At 35.9% G+C, this 18,010-nt stretch overlaps 1 protein-coding gene across 4 annotated transcripts in view; it reads right to left on the reverse strand.

The window, feature by feature from the left end:
• Positions 1–661: 661 nt before the first annotated feature.
• Positions 662–18,010, reverse strand: part of LRRC49 (leucine rich repeat containing 49) — a 41,202-nt gene continuing 23,853 nt past the window's right edge. Inside the window, exons 8-15 of one of the 4 annotated variants that reach the window (XM_069866946.1) lie at positions 17,156–17,303; positions 11,591–11,674; positions 9,191–9,342; positions 7,061–7,298; positions 6,614–6,799; positions 4,043–4,152; positions 3,321–3,474; positions 662–1,851 (exon numbers count right to left, since the gene is read on the reverse strand). In XM_069866946.1, the coding sequence (XP_069723047.1) occupies positions 1,645–1,851; positions 3,321–3,474; positions 4,043–4,152; positions 6,614–6,799; positions 7,061–7,298; positions 9,191–9,342; positions 11,591–11,674; positions 17,156–17,303 (1,279 nt within the window). In that variant the 3' untranslated portion in view covers positions 662–1,644. The remainder of the gene's footprint in view (positions 1,852–3,320; positions 3,475–4,042; positions 4,153–6,613; positions 6,800–7,060; positions 7,299–9,190; positions 9,343–11,590; positions 11,675–17,155; positions 17,304–18,010) is intronic. The other 3 variants (XM_069866944.1, XM_069866945.1, XM_069866948.1) reach the window with 3 other exon arrangements.

Here is an 18,010-nt window from a genome sequence, read left to right on the forward strand (position 1 = left end):
TTCACCTCCATTAAATTCTGTAAAGGCTGAAAAGCAACTACCTGCAAGTGCACCTTAGAAAACTACATATAACATACACCAAACTGAAAATTAAGTTCAATAGTAAGCATGACACTATTAACCCATAATATGCTCTGAAAATTGATTCCCTAACAGTTCGGATGTATCAGCTAGACCTGAACACAAACAGACTGTATATTCCAAAATACCTACAACCACCTGACTCCTGCTACTCATTCAAGGCTATTTTCAGGGCAAAGAAATGCACAAAACTGTATTTCCATCTTTGCTTTGCCAGAGTCTCTTGTCCAGGTAAAGTTTATATTTAAACTTAGTTTTAAGCCATAGAAAGCCTTGCAGGAATTTTTCTTTGGTTATGAACATTTCTTTTTTTATGAATGAGCTTAACTAAAACAATATCAATTTGAACTGAGTAAAAGTAAGCACAAAGGTTCTGAATTGTTTAAGATACAATGGAACTACAAAGTCAAGTTTAAATGGCACAATTTTCTACCTACATATGAACACTAGCCATGGGAATCAGCTGGATGTGCCAACAATCCCTAAATTCAATTTCTGGGCTGAAGCTGGCAAGCTGTTTACAGTGGAAGTTACTGTACTGTGGAATCATTTTCTTTGCCCATTCACAGCTGATTTTGGGAGCAAGTTGTGCCTCATCTCTTCATGCAACATGAAGGAGAAATCTTTCCTTTGCATATAGTACATCTTTACAGTACCTGTGAAGGTTAAAGTGAAGAATTTACTTTTATTTACAACAAATATGAAATTTTCACAGTTACAGAAATGAATTACAACTGAACAGTACTTAACAGTTTTCTTACCAAATGTGATGCATGCATTTTAGCTCATTCGATCTCAGCAAACCTAAAAAATTAATCATTTAGTAATCATGAAACAAAAGAAATTATATTATTGACATATTTTAACAAAAAAAAAAAAAGCCTAAGTGAGCATACCTCAAATTCATACTTTACCCACAAAAACTCACAAACTAATACAAATTAAATTAATGAAAAACACTTGAAATAAACTTTGGGCTATTTGTTCAGTTGAGAATTAGGCTTATTAAGTGTTGATATACTGTGCACTATGATGGCATTGATGTGAAAACCCTTTCAATAATCTCTTAAATTAAACAAGAATAAGAAGTCTTCATCAAGTTCAGGGTGTAAAAATAATTTATTAGCTTCTGCTCATAAAAAAAAGTGGCTACTACTATTCTTGAATTTCTTTAAACAGCAGCAAACAGTCAAAAAGGTGACAATTGAAAAGGGTTCAGTACAAAATAAGGCAAGCAGCCCTCAAATTTGTTGTTTAAAAATCAGTGCTGCAGCATTACAAAAGCAAGGGTAGCAGGAAAAAAAACAACTACTTAGTAAAACATGACAATCACTAAGTAACCTCTATGCTATCTCATCACTTTAGCCAAGGAAGTATTGTTAAAGCAGTATGCAAGTAAAGTTCTCTTTCAAAGCTATCAAGAGTTAATTAAGATTGAAAGGCAACCCTTTGGAGGGGAGGTGAAGTATGACATGGTAAAGGTAATTTTATATTCTATTGTTTTAAATTCATAAAATATCATAGAATACTAAACCCAAAGAGCCTGGAAGACAAGCCTTGACTTCACTGTTTTTGATCAGTGATCCGCTGCAAGCAGAGTTTCATGTAGGAATTTTTATTGCGTATTTCTATGACTGCATCTCTGACAAGCTCAATGAACATCTGGGGCCAGAGCTTCTGCAACGACTCGTTTTTCATATTGATCTCAGCTGCTTCTTTCACTAAGTTCTCAACGTATGTCTGGCAAAATGTTTTTCTTTCCTTGATTTCCTGCGTGGGAGAAGTGATACACATTGCATAAGACAAAGAAAGAAAGGTTAAACAAAAGCAAACCCCCAAAACAACCACAGAAATGTAATGAATTAAAGCAATTAGCTGGCAAAGAGGCCACCACAGACTTTTTCTTGTTGGTTTTAAGTTGCATAGCCTGGGGTTTAAGTCAAGCTTTCATGAACGTGGCCATATAATTAATATAATTAATTTACCTAAAATCAACTTTTAAATAGTCATGCAAATATATTAACAGCATTTTTGTTGCCTTATGTCACAGCAGAGAAAATTTACAGCACCAGACTCCTTTCCTTCCTTGCCTCCCTTCCCTTCCCAGCTTTTCATGATTATAGCACAACAGCTGGAAAGAATATATTTATCTACCTGCTGTAACAAGAACTAAGCCTGCTGCCATTGAAAAATATGCCATATGGGTACTTTCCACAGGTTCCTCTGGCAAGTATGTAGTTCTTAACAAGTACTACCTTAGATATTGAAGTAACCTGAACCTTTAAAGAACACTAACAAAACGAATGCTGCACTTTGGGCAGCTACTAGCTCCACATGTTCATCAGGAAGCGTATGAATGCCTGTTTCTGCAGAGTTTCTACAGAACGCCATAATAAGCTCTGAACAACAAGCTATACTGGTGCTAAATGTTTAACTAGTTTGATGCAAGCACTGTTAAAATGGGTCAGATCATGCTGCAGGCCATCAAAAATGTTTTCTTAAACGAGTGATAAAGCAGAGAAAATATTTTCCAGCTGTTTCATCTAAAAACCCAAATTATTAATCAATGATTGAGACAGCCATCTTCAGCAATAAACTTATTCAATCACATTTATTATGTTAGTTTATTGCTGATGCGGAACCGAAATCAGTATTTTTTGCCTGTCTTACTCTTCTTCTGTGACATCTAGTGATATCTGCTGCCACACACTTAACACATAATAAATGATAAGGTGTGGATTTCTGTATTGGGAAGAGAAAACAATGCCTATATTTAATGAGCTGCACAAATACAAGCGTATTTTACTATAGTGCTTGTTCCACAGTAAAGGACAAGATGAAGGCCTCGTTGTCTTATCCTATGCCATTCAAAGTTTTAAGAGCTACTATCACAGCTTTCGAAACTAAAATGTTCTGTCCCCGCATGTGATTTCTGTTTGATGCTTTGGATCTGAGATAACAAAACCACAATGCAATAACAGAATTCCGTGTTTACTGAACTTGATTTAATTTCTTGCTCTAGAGGATTTGTGTATTTCCACATTATCAAAATTCCACATTTTCTGACAAAGATCACTTAGATTAAGTGTTTGATCATACATGTAAAAACAGCGTAAGCAGTGATATCCTAAAACCACTCTCAACAGTTGAGCTGAAGCTTGATATATAGACAGATTCCATGAGTAGTAGCCTAAGGTTATATAATAGAGAATGAAGTTATTTTGCAACTATATACTTACCTCAAGTTTTTCCATATGCAAGTCTTTTGTTATGTAATTCAACATTGCTCGAGTTGTGCTTTCTCCTCCATTTCTTCTGTTATCACTACTTTCCTCACTTCCGCTCCCAGATTTCTTTCCCTTTCCCTCCAGCAGGTAATGGAATTGCTTCCTCCTGTGAAAAAGATAAAGATTTACAGTTTTAATTACTGGAAATTTTTCTTTAAGTGCAGATGTTTCTAGTGATTGTGGTTTTTTTCCCTTTTCTCCCTTTGAATGTGTACATTATAAGGTTTTAGGTTTATTACATCCTCAAGTTACTTAAAACACAGATGCGACTGGACGTTCCTCTGTTTATTTGCTTCTATACAATTGACTTTTTGAACTGTATCACTTGGCACCTCCTGAACAGGAAGTCTTGCAGCTTATTACTAAGTACATATCTGTACAAAACTAAAAAAATCATCTTTTCACACACAGTTTTCTTGCAGCACCGAATCTTGAATGTGTTAACTGTAAGTCACCCACTGAAAACAATCAGACTTTACACAACTTATGTGAAAACCTCTGTCTACATCAATAAGGAGATGCCAGTATTTCTGCAATAAGCAGAGAATTTACCTTCTACAAGACGTTATTTGTGAGTTTTTTATCTTTATACCAAGAAAGACTTTATCGTGACAGTGTGCAAAGAAGTTAAAACATGTTCTTGACCAATTTCAGTTCCGTTCATTGTGTTTTACCTCGAGTCTCCAAATACTGAAAGCATGCGATACTGTGGCAGTTCAGAAGATGCTACATAGGCTAGAATGCCAAAGAGCCTCTCCGCCATTACAATATCATTTTCAGTAACCTGGGGGGGAAAGGGAAGAAGGGGAAAGGGAAAAAAAGTTATGTTTCAAAATTAGCACATTCATACTTGATTACACATGTACATTGAGAATTAACTGACTTTTGTTATACAGGACACTGCACACAGATCTGTTCCAGGCATATCTTCAAAACGTAGGTTTGCTTTTACTGGCACTTTACATGTACTTTAGAAGAAATCAAATGAGGTACTTGTGCTTACTTTATTTCCTGTAATTCTGGACACTTCAATGTATACGCATGCTACCCTTGTGCTTCGTGATAGTCTTCATGAAATGAGGAATTTTATAGCGATTTGTTACATTGAGTATCTGAAGGCCAGACATTAATTCTGCTCCATGCAGCACGCACTTACAGAAGTTCTACTGGAAAATTTCTGATCAAGTTATGCTGGAGGAATGAAAAGATTCTGGGCACCCATATGTGAAAAGATAAGTTACGGTCTCTCTTATTTTGGCAGCATCACAGAGAAGACTACAGAAAGAGAGGTTTTTAGAAGGAAAAAAAAAAAAAGAAACACAGTATTTTTTCCTCTGCATTTTTCAGTCCTAAAAAATAAAACTATTCCTCCATTATAGTTCTTTAAGTATCATCCATACTGCAGTGTCAACATTAAGTTACAGATGCCTTTCTGCACTAATTCTGAATGGTTTAAAAGTTTTCAGGATTCATTATACACATTCCAATTTTGTATAAGGAAGGTGGAAGTGGGGTATTTTCTTGGTGGTTGTTACTGTTTTTTGTTTGTTTTGGCTCATACCCTCTAGAGACCATCGCCTGTGTTCCTCCTGCCCTGATGGCCAGACTATGAATCGACTTCAACTGCCAAAAGTTTGTTGGCAGTGTTTCTAGACTCCTGGCTTTCCACTGAGTGCAGAAGAAATCTTTACGATCAACTAAATCTGACCTGGACAACACAGGACAAAAACTCACTCAGTGACTTCTTAACTTCTGGATCAAATTTAATTTCCGTTCATCTTACAACATATTTTGGGAAAGCAACCCATTATTAAATCAACTTCAATACTCACATTATTTACCAAATACTTCCAGACAATTTTTGTGCTCTGTATTATTCAAATGTGAGTCACATGGAATTATCATCTAAATTAATGTAACTTTATTAATATTTACAATATATTTATTTCTATTTATTAATATTTATAGACTATACAATCTACTCTTGCCTAAAGTATACTGCAAAAGCACAATCCTGGAATAAATTACCCAGACAAAACAAAGGTCAGGAAATTGGAAACGTAAAGTCAACTCCATTTTCACCATGTTTAGATTTCCTCATTTTAATTGAAAATTAAATGCCTTGTTTAGTAGCCTGAGAGTAGATGACCTCGCTAAACAGTCTGTTAACAGAAGCAAGGTCTAAAACAAAGAGTGCAGAAGGCAGCTAGGGAAACAAAGACCATTGCAGGCAGAAATGTCTGCTAGAGAAATGAGTGATTTTAATTTATTTATATATGTTAAGAGAAGCATAAGGATTAGGTCAACAGAGACAGCAACTCTGAATACACTCTCTGCTTCACGCAAACTCATGTTCTCCATCTTACTCCAGTACATTGTTTGCTCCATTAATCACAAAAAGATTATAACGGTAATATCACATAAACTAAGTCCATTCTGCGTGCTCCTCGCCAAGCACAGAAAACGGGCGCTGGTTCAGTAAATGTGATGCATCTGCTCTATTGTTAGCCACACCGCTTGGCAGAAAGCAGTTTGTAAAGTTTAGCAACTTCAAACCTCAGCAACTCTTAATTAATTTGAGATTACTATCACTGGAAAAAAAGCCTTCAAATTCTGTACCTCAACGATGAGAATTTTCTTCTTCACAGTTAGTAAACGCAACAGTTTGCCAAAGGAAAAAAATAAGTTTTAGGGGGAGACTAGCATTCAGCTTCTAGTCTGGAACAAAACCAGAATGCAAGAGGGAGGTTGGGGAGAAAATATATTCTTCCTTATACCTTTTCTTGAAGTTTAAAAGTGCTAGAATTATGCAATTCACTCAGATAATACACGTTGCTTTTACTCCCCAGCTATAGGTACCTCATGTAGGGCAACACAACAGCATTCACAAACACACCATGCAGATGATAATCAAAACAGCAGTATATGCACATTTCCCTTTCTCTCCTCTGAAACTATTATTTAGGGCTGATCCATGGTCTGAGAGCCCACTTCAGAGGTTTGCATTCTTTATATTGAAACAGGGTTTTCTATTTTAAAAGAAAAGGTAATATATATCTGCAGAGCTAGATAAAAGCACAGCACAAGAAATTACATGGTCAAGTCTACTTAAATATTCCTCCCCCCAACACCGAAAGGACACTAACAAGGTTCTGCTCATTTTATCAGCAATTCGTTTGCTTTTCAAAAACAATGCTAATTTGTCCTATATGATCAACAGTAAGAAGGAAGTGATGCCCTCCTACCTTTATTCCATTAATCTTCTGTAGATTAAAATGGTTCAGTCTAAACAGAACATAGTATTTCCACAAAGTAAAGTTGACAACTGGATTTCCCTGAGGATCAACCGTCAACTGTTCAATGCGATGCATGTGGGCTAAGGCATTGAATTGCTGCAGCGTCACAAGATTTGTCTCCTTAAACTTCAGGTGCTTAAAAAGAAAAGTCAAAACACAACAAATTAAATAATGGAATAATAAAGACTTAACACAGTGATTCCTATTCTGTGCCATTCAAACAATTTTCAAACTAAAATAAAGAGTCTTTGGGTCTGATGAAGCAATTGAACTCACTTTGTGTAAGGTCTGTGTGGCAAAACACATCAGGGTATTGGTGCATTACATATAGTTGGAAATGTCAGTGTTCCAAGCCCCTTAGCAATTAATAAACACTTTAGTTTGAGGCACTCTTACCACAGAATTAGGAAATTTCATCTTCAGTTTTGTTAATACTTGGACAATTTCATCGAATTCTATAAACATAAAGGAGACTGTGACAATCATTCCAGCTGTTTGAACACTCCAATTTCGATCCAAGCACTCCAGTGCTCCAGCACCATACAAGCAAAGAGTGTCTCCTTCCACTTCCACTAAATGAGACTCAAGAACAGACAAGCCTTGTACTGCGCTGCTCAATATTGTATCGAGAGACCTGCGGAGGAAATAAAAAAGCAGTGACATAAGTAAGATTACTTCGAGACAGTAACATCACACTATTGAATTTTCATCCTTTTATTTACCAGAACCCAACTGTCAAATATGATTGCATTTCTTGGCATTCATTCTCTTGCAGTACCCAATCTGGTTCAAAAACATTAAGGGTTGGAAAATGCTTTTTCCATCAGGTAACATTGCAAAGGCTCTGGGGTGAATTTGAGGTAAGAGGGACTAAGAAATTATTCAAGTTTAATAACCTGCTTAAGTGCTTTAAGAACAGACAGCTGTTAAAACCTTTACAACCTTCCTAGTACTTTTAATGTATCTTGCTTTTTTGCCCACTGGTGATCACTCGAGTGATGTTTTTTTGACAAAATCAATGAGAACTCCAAGATTTCATTCTTGACTGGAAATGTTGAAAGCTCATCACTTCATACATGAAGCTCCAGTCACTCATCTCTGCTGAATTCAACCTGCCATTTAATTGTTTAGACACCCATCTTGAAAATATCTTATTTACTATTACAAAATATAGCAATAGATCAAAGTCAATTTTAACTTAGAGGGGGCTGAAGAGCAATAATGCTTCAAGGCACAAAATGGCAGCGTTACCTAGAGCTTCTTAATTCTAACACATTGCCACATGTTCATTAATCTGTTAAAACTTACATAAATCGGTGATAAAGATCACTAACACACTTTCATTTCTCTAACAAGTCATGAAAAAGAGAAAAACTCCAATGCTAAGTCTCCAATTCAGAAAACTAAACACTGTAATTTACGTAAGTACTATCATATATGCAAATAAAGCACGTGGTTTATTTTGTTAACATCTCAGGAGGTTGAAATTTGATATTTCATTAAAGTAACCACTTTGATTTCTACAACACATTCTATGAATCTTAAAATTTTGAAAGAACATGGAAACAGATTTTATGCGTTACATTTTATTACTGTAGATTTGACAAAAGAACGTTCACAGTCAGGAAACTACAAGGAATAAACAAACTTTAATCACTACACCCAGCATAAGCAGAGAAAGCATTTCACAAAGAAGATCTTTCCTAAAACCCCATGGAAAAGGTCATTATACGTTACTTAGAAGCATGATTTTTCAAGCAATGAGAATCTGTTCATTAACAGGACAAAGCTTGAGCTACTATAGGTGCATTGATCTGGTCACAGGGGATGGTTACTAACACTGAATTAAACGGTGAAGAAGCCAAAAAGGCAAGAAAGCAGTGGCTAAACATAGGTTTGGGGAAAAGCTTTGGAAACAAGAGAAGAAAGCACTAACAGCAATTTAAATATGCTAAGAAAAGAGATGCAGCACTCAACTGGAGATAAAAACCAGGCTGTGTCAATACTAGACTGAAACTCAGTTGAACCTCTATTGTTAACACTGCATGGATATAAAAGTGGTCCAGTAAGACATGCTGCTGTTCAAACTAAGAACATTAATTCAATATTCAGTTTATGAAGCCTCTTGATATACAAGGAGGTTATAACCATTTGCAATGCTCAGACATCCTCATTTTGTTCATTTCAACTGAAGGCAACAACTTCAGCTGTCAAGGAAATAACCATCCTTAAAAAGGCTCAAGAATTCATATTTATTATCTCCTGCTAACATGAAGTCCTTACTTATTTAGCAAAATAGTGGTAACTTCACTTACACTTACTCAGTCAATGAGCTGCTGTTAAATTACTTATTTAATACATATTATTTATTACTAGTGGCCAACACATTTAATCACAAAGTAAAACAACTTTTCAAAATTGATTTGTACACATTACTTTTTATAACGAAATACAGTGAGATCTCAGAGATGAGAAGTAACCTGGAATATAAGACACGACAAGAAGAAATATTTCCCAATAAAATACCTGCTTTCTTCAGGAAATACATACGCAGCACTGCCATTGATCTGACAAGGCTCGTTATCTTTGTCTTCGTTTAAAGAAGCCACAAGAGCCACTCGATTCTGCTGTATCTCCCACTGACGAGCAATATTACAAATAGTTAACCTTTTCTTTTCCTGAAACAAGATATAAAATCATGATAAAAAACACTTGTTTGTTCTGAAAGAAACAGTGCTGAGCTCTCATCAAATAAAAAATGCACAACACAATTAATATCAAAAGGTAGATTAATTGTTAGTTTCACTTTATCTTCTCTGAACCAGATCTAACTGACCAGGAGTCAGCCCTCGTGCTGTTACGCTGCTCTCCATGAAGCTCGGACAATGACTTAGAATTTCTGAGAAGAAAATATAGAAGAGCTTAACTTAAAATGAATTTACGTTCACAAAACATAAATAAAACAGTATCAGCCAAAGCCAATGATATCTTGGTTTACAGTATCATACTCTAAATAGATGTTGCTATAGAAATCCAGCTTTCAAGTCCATGCAAAGTAACAGCCTTGATTTAGAGCTTCCCACTGTTGGGAACCCATGATATCCTAAGAATCCTTTAATTTCTCTTATATACTTCAGAATATCACTGTTGGGACTGGAATACAAACAAACATCGATATTTTGGAATGGGAGAGTGAAGGGTAAACCTGAATTTGCCCTGTGTGGCATCGGCAGCAGTTCACAGGCAGCCTGCGTAATTGTCACTAATCTTACCTATAAACAGGGGAAGGATAAAAGGTTCATACTCTGCAGGTGAAGTGATGAATATTTTACTTCTAGGCTATGAAAGTTTGGATTGAAACAGCAAGTACTTGTTAGCTTCGAGTTGCAATGATCTTAAATTGAGTCCAAAAGGACGCCAGGCAAGGTAAATCCCAGATAACAATTATTTCCTTAGAGCACAGGCTAACTTTTATCAATTTCTTACCAGTGTTCTAAGTCCACCTAATATTATAAGTTTACATATCATTGCATTAGTTCCTGTCTCTTTTAGGATATTTTGCCAGGCTGATTAACATAGAAGAAAGCGGCACAATATTGATTAAAATATAGAAGGCTAGATCAGAAATCCTGAAGGCTAGGAAGGCTTTTTGTTTTAAACCTGAACATTTACATTTCTGTTTTAAGACGGACTCTAGGGCTGGGGAGGCGTTACGGAAACCAAACCATAAAGTTTTATTACAGCCCCTTTTTTCCAGTAAGAAAAACAAAAGAGAATTTATTTGATATGCCTATGGAGAACAGCAGGGGACCAGGGTAAACCTAATTTTACAATTTAAAATTAACACTTTTGATGTATTACGTTTGACCTATACTCACTATGTTCCTAGGTTTAATCTATAAAAGCAACATGTGACTGTTACCGTGATGTTTTTACATAATTCTTCTCACAGTGGGCGAGTTGTAGATGCCACTGCAAAGTAGTTCACTAAGAATGTTCCTTGCAGTACTCGGCATTGGAAATGTGAAGTGTAAAGCACTACAAATGAAAATTTCTTTGAAAAAAAACCACCCAGAAAACAGTAGATCTACAAAAATATGAACCCCAAGCATTCCACCATCTGTGCCTGCTAATTTGCAGAGCCTACGTATTTCCTAAAGAATAACAAACCACTGTGTAAATGTTTCCCAGCAGAACGTTTAATACCTATAGGCAAACCCCTTGTGTCTCCAAATCTTTCCAAAAGTGATTTGGAGACAATTGGTGACATTCATGCCACAAATGGAGTGCAGACATTCTTAGATCTTTGAACTGTGGTCTCCTATTAGCAATATTGGTCATTTAGTCCTCAGCCCCATCAGAGCATCCTGGAATCCCCCTCCATCTCCCCTGTTAGAGCTGCTCCATCTCAGGTACACTTACCCAGGCCACGTGGCCAGGTAGATAAGCCCTCTTCTGAAAAGAAAACAGCTGGAGTCTAGCTGCTGCTTTGACAGCTGCTTAACCCCTCCTACAAAAATGAACAACTCCAGCAGGAAGAATGAAGGAAAAACTGCTTCAGAACACTGCATGGCAGCAGTTAGAGACACGAGTTCAAGGAATTTGAGATCACTGAAAAGTCCTTTGCTTTACTCTGGATTTACTTTATCCCTGGATTTGTGAAAATGAAGTTTCCCATCTTTATATATATATATCGCACACTCATGTATTCAAGTACAGGGTTTTTTTGATAAAGTATAACTTGCATAGTTGACTAAAGAGTTTCAGTTGCAAAGTGCCCTGTTTAAGCTGTAAAAATCCCAAGTTTCAAGAGATAGAGGCATACTGGGATAAGAGGATACGTAAGAAATAAAGAAAAAAACACTAGGATCTAGATTATTGCTGTGAACTGGTTTACAGTAGGCTTAGAACAGCCATAGAGAATACCTTAAGCAAGGTCTGTCTGTGGCTTTCACGCTTCCTTTCTTCCTCTTTCCTTGCTGCAATAGATGCCATACGTCTTTCTTCTTCCTACATGAAAAAAGAAAATCCACCTCATAAAAGGAGGAATAAATCAGGTTCTGAAAAGTACTTGTGACGAATTATTAATATATTTTTTTGTTGGTATGTGAAATGCAAATTTTAAATTTAGTGCAATTTTAGAGTCACTAACATTCTAATATTTCAAACTTTTAAACAATAAAATTGGTAATTATAAATAAATCAATAAATATATAAGAAATAGAAGCTATTTAGAAGTAGCATTTGTAAGGGTCTTCAAAAAAGAATAAAGCATATGGCGGTTATCAAAGTGAAAAAGAACCTTTTTAAATATATCACTGCATCATTTCTTTTTATTTTTGTAGGTGTTTTTTTGCAATTAGAAGGATTTTTTGTAAGAAAAGACACAGTGTAAACAAGCTGAATTCTATTTATGCCTGAATCATTATCTAAGATTGATTTTTATTATTGTAAACTGTTTGAATGGACTTAATTTTCTCAATCAGTAACAGAACTTGAGAAGAGAATATTTTCAAAGGTAACTACAGTACATTAACATTATTCCTCATCAATATTGTTACCTATTTAAGAAGAAGTTTCAAGAACAAAGCCCTCAATTCCTAAAATAACGAGTCATGGAAGTGTAGATGCTTAATTTTCCTGATATAGCAATTTAATACTGCAATACACTCCTACTAAGTTGAACACTCCTTGTTTCCAGAAGCGTAAACATTCTCAAAGCGCAATATTTTTAGAATATATATTTTCCAAGTAACATAAAAGAAATATTCACTATGAAAAAAAGAGCATAGAGTCCTTCCAACACAAATATTTGGGAAGCATGCTTCAACTTATTTTGATTTACTTCACATGCCATTTGGGCGTTTCTATTAAAGTATCTTCCCAGCACATGCAGAAAGTGTTTTGATTTCCCTCAAAATAGAAGCTCCTGTCCCAACTTTTTCAGTTTTGCTTTCCAGAAAGCTTTGTGTGGAGAAAATTAACAAACAAAAAAAGAACGGAAAACATCATCAACTATGAAGACATATTGACATGTCAAAACTTCTATATAAATAAAACATGCTAAGTTTAGAGCATTGTAAGAATCCCTCAGCACACGGGCGACTGCTTACTGGAAGATAAAACAAAACAGGAACTTGATCCTTCACATTGCTGGTACTTGTTTAAGAAAATAATTTCCAAAGCAGAAGTTAAGTTCACGTAGCACACTTATCTGTGCACAGCCCCACTGAAACCAGCCGAATATCATGGATTTTGACATCAGTCTGAAAGGTGATTCAACAAACTTCTAAATTGTTCTAATATGCACACATTAAACAAAAGGAATACCCTAACGCAGATCAAGGCATGAGGATTTAAATAGAGGAAGCTTCTTCAACTCAACTGTAAGCAACAATTCCCCTGGCACACTAATTGGAAAGACTAACTTTGCTTTCCTTTTTTTTTTGTTCTGAAAGCAACTTGTGGCCTCTTGAGGGTGAAATTTTATTGGCAGCCACCTCTCCTACTGGGCTCTTCAGTTCTTCCTGAACAGGAGGCTGGTGTCACAGAATAGTCCAGATTAGAAGATACCTCAAGAGTCCCTTAAAGGAGGATCAACAAGAAATAAATAATTAAAGAAACCCACACACGGGTACAAAAGACCCTTCTAGATCTCAGTACAACAACACACACACAATGAAACCCAGCACCTGAATGGGGAGGGTGCAGGGCAAGGCTGTGAAAATCATTAAATACTCCCATGCTGGTAATATGCCACAAACATTAAAGTATAATACTGCAAACTGAAAATGTGCTGTTCCTCAAAAATATGATTCAAAATGTTAAGAACTACAAACATTATTCTCAGGACAATAATTTATCCCAATTACGCGTTACAGTCTCCCAAGTTTGCATGTACTTTGAAAAATTTGAAGCCTTAAAATAAAATATGAGCACCAGCAAACTAGCCAGCAATATCTTTCTACAGAAAGTAGGTTTTCTTTAAATTTTCTAATGAAATCTCTTCATTTGATATTTATGCTTTTTCACTTGGCTTCATACAGAAACAAATTTCTTACAATTTCAGTGTCTTAACCTTCTCTAATAATTTCTCAACATATTGAACATAATAACTATCTCAAAGAATGTTTAGAAGGCTGAAAATAAGGGCTTTTTTCCCCCTAGAAGTTTGATTATATAAAATTCGTATGTATAAAGAAGATAAATGTAAACTAGTTTTCCCTCCAAAGACAGAAGTAGCAGAAATTAACCATTCTATGAGGCAGAAAACAGCTGGTCAGTTGTTTCAAAACAACTTAAAGGGATGGAGTTTTTAAGCTTTAAGGCAAACATCCACAAAGTTCCCTAGTCCAGTTTTCTCTCAGCTTCCATAACAGAAGTTCCACTTTCTGCAATGAGATTTTGAGGCCGCAGGTTTATATTCTCAGTAGGAAGCAACAGTTGCAAGAGAACACAAGAAGAATAAGACACATTAAAGCTCTTGGAGCCCTTACAAAAGCTTCCCCCCAGAGCTGTCACAGCCCTGTGTCTGTGCTCTGGCCAGCTGACAGCTCCCTCTGCTGCTACACGAGCACTGCACTAACTGCAACATCGCAGACGGTGGCCAAACCTCTTGCTTTGACATCAGCCTTCCAAGAGGCAACATCCAGCAAGACCAGAGAACGATCCTAAAGAGACTACAAGCAATGCACATATTCTCCCTCACTACTGCTTTACTTTTATTCAAACAATTTCTTCTACAACCAACGATACCTTTTAAACCACAGGAGAAAAAGACGCTAAGTTAGCACACAAGGAATTCAGCATTTCGTTTCCACAGTACATCGACCTGAAAATGACTCAAATAAGTTTACTATAGATTCGAAACATCTATAGCATACCTGACAAACTACTTCAGGTAATGAAAACTTCAAAAATGGAGAACATGAAGAATGGCCTGGAACACACATTTAAGTTTTCAAAGCATAAGGAGACTCAGAGTACACTTAAAATACACAAAATTCAGCTCACTTACACTTGCAGAAGGCAGACTGCTTTTTATTATGTATGCCAGAGAGGCTGATTTTACATGGAATAAGAATGTAAGGATAGTTCTAGTAGAAATACAGCCATGGAAAACAACAAGTACAACATTTTCAACTAATCATTTTTTAAGTGATATTTGACAATGAGATATATCATCATAACATGATGCCATCCCTTGAATAAAGGCAAATCTGCCCTGACTTATGAAATATTAGAACAGTTACAATGCGAAAAATTTTATTCTGAGTATTTGACTCCCATAGCAGCTGTATGTTTCTGAATAGCTCCCTACAGCACAGGCAGTTACCACCAGATTTCTCAGAGGTTCCCTTTCTCCAGAGAATCCTAGAAAAGGTCTGGTATGAAAGATCATATGTCTTCTTGAAAACCAGTATGAACAAAGCTTCAAAGCCTCTTGCAAACCTTTGAAAATATCCCTCAGATTTTATTCATTCTTGAAATTATTTTCTTGTCCCAAAAAGCCAGAAAGTTAATGAAAAGTTAAAAGCAGAAGTAACAATTGTGTAAAAGTCAGTTCTCAAGTAGAAAAGCTTCTGAACGGGTCAGTGAAGAATTCCTAGTTAGAGAAAACCATCTCTGTCCAACTCTTAGTTCTTTACAAGACAAAAGAACGTTTCAATTCAAAATGGTCTTCAGACTAATGAAGAAAAGGTCCTATAAATGTAATCAGAGTGCAGACATACTAACGGAGTGAGAAAAAGCGCATACTCATTACCTTCCATTGCCCCACTAAGCTGCATTCACCCTTAGGGCTGATGGCAACAACATGCTGCATTGCTAGGCAGAATCACTGGATTTGGCATAGCAAACTCTCTAATTTTATCACAGATCTCATGATACTTGTTATTTTTATAAAAATCGCAGTTTCTTAAGTCATATTATCTGGGTAACACAGTTTTTATTGGAGAAAACATAGCACCCTCTACAGGGAGAAGGTGTTAAAAAAGTTCTCAAGGCTCAAAAACCAGAAGGTAAATTAAAAGAATGCAAAACATGTTCTTTTTACAAGAAGATTTATGAGCAACACAACTGGTGAAGCCTAGTTTTCTATGGCTTTTTGTCTTGCGGTCGACCCTCTGATGTTTAACAAGGTGCAAACCCAGATTAAGTTTTTCCTGTAGTTGTGCATTTCTAACAGCTTTTTCCCCATACAGATCCCACAGAGTCTAAAAAGGAGTTTGAGTTCTTTCTACAGTTTTTCCCAGTGTGAGAGTTCTACTAGGATCCACCTCCTCTCACAAATGGACAGGGGAGAGACATGTTCATCATGGGCCTTAAGTCTCTGAAAGAATGCACACAAAGCCATTTTTTTCAAAGCAAAGCAATTACCAAGTATTCAATTCAATAAGCATAAATTCACACACCAAAAAAAATCCAACGCATAGAATACCAGCAAGGAAACAAGCATTTAGTGTTTTCAATGCTGGGAGTAAAACACTCATGTCCCAAAGTACTTAATTTTTAAAATTAATGCTTTCCATGTAGATGTTGTATTTTACATCATAATTGGCTGTATTTGATACTTGGACTGGCTTCAGGCCAACAGGATCGATGATAAAACAGGCACAATTTATAATGCAGAACAGTCTTTGCGCAGAGCAAGCATTTAAACTAAGGTGTATGCATCAGCACCTGGTCAAAAATGATAGCACCACCACTGTTGCTTGTAAAATGTATCATATTTGTTACCTCGCTGCTGGATCAATTTTTCTTGTAAAAAGGTCAGACTTACACATCATTTCTGAGTAGCCACAGAAGAGTTAGCACGGCTATTTTCATATTAAGAGATAAAACAGTTGACTTAATGGTAATGCCCCCAGCCATCACCCTTCCTCCTCTACTTTACAGTGTGTTTTCAAGAAGTCTGTAGGAGGCTTAGTAGCCTGCAGTTCCTCTCTTCCTTATCAAAGTTACTTGAATTCACTCAGTAGAAAGAGAGGTGAATGGTGAGAGTAGGTTCAGTACGAAAGGGAGAAATACAAGCTCTGATCACCAAGTTTCCTTAGGGATCCAGACTAAAGGAACAAACAAGATTTTTAAATGAAAGAAGATACTAGTAACACCAATTTTAGGGTAAACAGACTATTCCTTTGGAAGAAATACGCTGCTCCTTTTCAGCTATGCAGCAAACCTGTAAAGACTGTGTCAAGTAAGTTCTCACCAAAAGCTTTGCAAATTCTCTCAGGTCACTTGGTAACTGATCACGCAGTATTTATTCATGGAGAGTTTAAGCATTTAAAAATAAACTTGTTAAAATGACGTAAAAAAGCACACCCTTACATAATACTGAACAAAATAAAAAGTTTAACGTTTTAAATATTCAATTCCATACTAAATTAAAAAAATGTGGTATTTTTAATACACATATATGCACAGAAACCCTTATATTTTACTTCTGAATTTAAGGATCTGGTAAATATGATGAAAACAGAAATTTCTTACTGTGATTCTCTTCATATCTAGCTGTCGGAGCTGCATCATATGATGGAGAATAGTGTGTTTGTACCATGTCTCCTGAGCTATTGGATTGCCATCAAGGGTGATATCTGACAAAGATGAGGAATCAGCAAGGCACAGAATATCCTCAAAACTGTAACCAAAAGAGTTTAAAGTTTTAATGTCAGAGAATTCTATTATACTCTTGTTACCTACAAGAGTATTGTTTCACCTAAAAAAAACCTTCTAAAATAGGATACTTATCAACCCATATTCAAAAAAAAAAAAAAAAAAAAGGTGTATTTGTCATCAAAACCAGCATGAAAACCATTGAAAAACCAAGGAAAAATGCCAACCACAAATATCACAATCATGCTGGGTGTTTGCAATATCATTAAATATTGGAAGAAAAACAATTAGAAAAGCATCACTTTATCTTCAAAACAGATCTGTCTGTTGTCAATGTGTATAGATTGAACTTTGAACAAGCTGGCTTTTTAGACAACATCTGATTTGGTTTTCTGACAAAAATAACTGCCTGTGCAAAATGTATTTACAGATGTACAGCCCGTATCATGTTCCTTTCATTGAAGACGGAATGTGAAAAGAAAGCAGCTGTATTTTTAAACAACAGGGAACTATTTAAGTTGATTTCAAAAGCTGAGCCCTTATAGAAGTAAGAAACTTATTGTGGTGTGTAAATATACAACTGTGCACCCGTCCTTACGCACTTCGGCCTACAAAAGTCAAGTCTGTGTTATGAAGTTAAGTAAGTTCAGTTGGAAAATACGAAATAATTTGAGTTGGTACTTTTGAGAATGAAGTTTAAAAAAACCCTGAAAATTAAAAAAGAATCGGTGA

This window comes from Phaenicophaeus curvirostris, chromosome 12 (assembly GCF_032191515.1).
Source record: "Phaenicophaeus curvirostris isolate KB17595 chromosome 12, BPBGC_Pcur_1.0, whole genome shotgun sequence".
Lineage (NCBI taxonomy): Eukaryota > Metazoa > Chordata > Aves > Cuculiformes > Cuculidae > Phaenicophaeus > Phaenicophaeus curvirostris.